This window comes from Chaetura pelagica, unplaced genomic scaffold, assembly GCF_000747805.2.
Source record: "Chaetura pelagica isolate M959 unplaced genomic scaffold, ChaPel_1.0 scaffold595, whole genome shotgun sequence".
Classification (NCBI taxonomy): Eukaryota; Metazoa; Chordata; class Aves; order Apodiformes; family Apodidae; genus Chaetura; species Chaetura pelagica.
The window spans coordinates 39,167-42,520 of record NW_009953221.1 but is presented as its reverse complement, the minus strand read 5'-3'; the positions used below and the strand labels follow the sequence as shown (position 1 = coordinate 42,520).

At 59.4% G+C, this 3,354-nt stretch overlaps 1 protein-coding gene across 1 annotated transcript in view; it reads left to right on the top strand.

Moving 5' to 3' along the window:
* MAST3 (microtubule associated serine/threonine kinase 3) overlaps positions 1 to 2,449 on the top strand; it is a 13,173-nt gene extending 10,724 nt beyond the window's left edge. Inside the window, exons 25-27 of the mRNA XM_009997807.1 lie at positions 830 to 966; positions 1,135 to 1,316; positions 1,605 to 2,449. Of these exons, the coding sequence (XP_009996109.1) occupies positions 830 to 966; positions 1,135 to 1,316; positions 1,605 to 2,449 (1,164 nt within the window). The remainder of the gene's footprint in view (positions 1 to 829; positions 967 to 1,134; positions 1,317 to 1,604) is intronic.
* Positions 2,450 to 3,354: the final 905 nt, after the last annotated feature.

Below are 3,354 nucleotides of genomic sequence, written 5' to 3'. Positions count from 1 at the left end.
GGGCGCCGCCGGCTGAGCAGCCAGAAGGACGTGCCGGACCGGCAGCGAACCTCACCGGGCACTCGTGTCCCCAAATCCGCCTCTGTCTCAGCCCTGTCCCTCATCATCACCTCAGGTCCCTGCACTGTGTAGTTTATCCCACCAGATGGCGGTTGCTGTGTGGTTTTATCTCGGGCTGAGCTGGTATCTCCCTCTTGCAGATGACATCAGTGGTGGTGGTGCCTTGATGAGCCCCATCTCCCCCCATTCCCTCTCGTCCAACCCCTCTTCCCGTGACTCCTCACCAAGCCGAGACTCATCCCTGGCCATTGCCAGCCTCCGGCCACCCATCATCATCCGGCTTCACCCTGCGCGCCATCCGCGTCTACATGGGGGACAGTGACGTCTACACCGTCCACCACATGGTCTGGGTAGGTGGGGAGGGACCAGCAGTGCCAGACACCGTGTTTCCCTGTGGGAAAACTCCACGTGGAAATGTAGGTTTGGATCTGGAATGAAATCTCCACCTTTCGGGTTGCAGAGCGTGGAAGAAGGGAGCCCGGCACAGGAAGCAGGGCTGAGAGCTGGTGACCTCATCACACACGTGAACGGGGAGTCGGTGCTGGGGTTGGTTCACCGGGACGTCGTGGAGCTGCTGCTGAAGGTGGGTGACCAGTGCCACGTTCCTCACCTAGCTGGTTCCCAGCATCAGGGCATCAATCCGGCTACTCTCTGGCATCGCTTCCACTGGCAGCCAAGGCGAGAGCCCGTTTAGATCCTGTGCTGTGATCCAGTGCTTGGATCCAGTGCTTGGATCCAGTGCTGCAGCTGCTTTTTTTCCACCCTTCAGAGTGGGAATAAAGTGGCTATTCGGACCACGGCCCTGGAGAACACCTCCATCAAAATTGGCCCAGCTCGGAAAAACAGTTCTAAGACGAGGATGGCACGGAGGAGTAAGAAGAGCAGGAAAAGGGATGGCCAGGAGAGGTGGGTGGAACCCAGGTGGGATAAAACCACATTTATCCCACCTCTGCCAGTCTGGGGGGATGTTCCAGTTCTGTTGTACTGAGGGGTCCAGTGGCATCCAGTCCTGCTGGCACCAGCTCAGCAGACTCAGGTTATTCCTTTTTCTGCCACCTTTGTTCCTTCCAGCAGGAGAAAATCCCTTTTCAAGAAGATCTCCAAGCAGTCCTCAGTCCTGCACACCAGCCGCAGCTTCTCCTCCGGCCTCCATCACTCGCTGTCCTCCAGCGAGAGCCTTCCAGAGTCCCCCACACACAGCTTGTCCCCGGGTCCCCCAACGCCCTGCCGCAGCCCTGCTCCTGACCTGCCCCCAGGTACCCACAGCTCCAGCTGTGACCGGATGCTGCATGTCCCTCCGTCCTCACGGTGACCGTTTCTGGGCACGGCAGGACGCCGTGTGTCCCCCCTGCTCCTCATGGTGACCATTTCTGGGCATGGCAGGACGCCGTGTGTCCCCCCTGTTCCTCATGGTGACCATTTCTGGGCATGGCAGGACGCCGTGTGTCCCTCTGTCTCTTGCAGTGATGGTTTCTGGGCATGGTGGGATGTCGCTTGTCCTCCCTCCGTCCTTCCCATTGACCCATTTCTCTTTTGTGTGGCAGATGCTGTGTCCCCACAGAGCACCTCTCCCTCCTCCAGCACCCCAACGTCACCCGCCGGCCACGTGCGCCCCAGCTCCCTGCACGGCCTGGCACCCAAACTGGGTGGGCAACGCTACAAAGTGGGACGGCGCAAATCCACCAGCAGCATCCCCCCCTCACCCCTCGCCTGCACCCCTTCATCCTCCCAGCGCCCACCTTCTCCCCAACCCTCCCCATCTCCCCTCCCTGGGCACCCCAAAGCCCCCCCTCCCTTCCAGGGAAAGACCTTGTCCCCCCCCACCATCGTCCGGCAGAGCTCCCGGCCCCGCAGCGCCGACTGCCCCCGCTCCCCGCTCCTCAAACGCGTCCAGTCAGCCGAGAAGATCGTCACCATCCTGGCAGAGAAGAAGACAGCCGGTGGGCGCAAGGTGGACCTGCCCACCATGGATGGGGAGGCCATTGGGGAGGGCGAAGCGCCAGTGTACCCCGGGGAGCACGGTTACCACCCCCCTAGCACCTGGGAGAGACACGACCGGGACCAGGAGGTGGTGGTGATGAGGCGCTTGAACCTCTCGGAGCGTCGGGATTCCTTCAAGAAGCAAGAAGCTGTTCAAGAAGTGAGCTTTGATGAGCCAGAGGAGGGTGGGAAGAGCGAAGCCGGGCAGGGCCCAGCCAAGGCCAGCCCGGTGCCGCAGATCGCGGTGCAGGGCTCCGAGAGCGACGAGCAGGAGCCGGCGGTGGCCGAGTGGGAATGCCGGGGCTCCTATCCCATCGGGAACACCGAGCAGCCCCACGGCAGCACCTCCTCCCTGCGGTGGGATGGATGCCAGCGTTGGGATCACGGCTCCCGCCAGCACCGGAACTGAGGAGAGGGAACCACCGGGAACCGGGAGCGCTCAGTTCCCAGCAACCCGGGGCAGTGCATGGAGCGGAGCCGGGTCCCGGGATGGCGCTGGCTTCCCATGGTATCCCACCGAAACCCATCCTGCATGGCATGGCCATGGTGTAACCATCCCTGGAGCCATTCTGGACGTCGGCGCTGGCTGTGCCCCGGCCCTTGGCCTCCCCCAAAGGCGTTTTGTACCCCCTAAAAAAGATGCTCATATTTTTATAGAGACGCGGGAGCTTTTCCGGCGGCAGCGTTTCCCCGGCAAGGGCACCACCTTTGTGTATAGAAAGGACTCGACACAAATATTCCTTAATTAATTTATTACTTTTTATAAGCTAAGGGGGCAGTGCAGGACCCTCGTGGGGTCCCCGCCGGCCCCATGGTGGCCCAAGCTTTCCCGTGTGTTTCCCAGCTGGATGACACAACATCTTTTAATCTTGCAAAGACCCACTTGCTTTTCCCCAACTTACAACTTTCAGTTTTAACTGGAAACACCCTGAAACTCCTAAGAAACCCCCTTTGGGGAGGGAACTGTGATATTTTAAATAAATAAAAAAACCCACAAAACACCCCAAGCCCCACAGCAACATCCCCCAAAATCCTGGTGGTCCGAGCTGGGACGTGCATGGGTGGTTTTCCATACCTGAGGTTCATCGTTGGGTGATGCCTTTGAGAAGCGTTTGGTGGATTTAAAGGTTTTAAGTCTTTTATTCCAAGGCACCCAGCCCCGTTGGCCCTTCCAGGCAGGAAAAGCAGAGGCCTCCCTGATACTAACGGGATTTTTAGAGTCTGTTTTTTGCTCATTGAGTTTCTTCTGCCACCCACATCACCAAAGCAGCCAGCGGAGTTTTCGGGCTGCCCATTGGATTCTTTTGTGTGGTT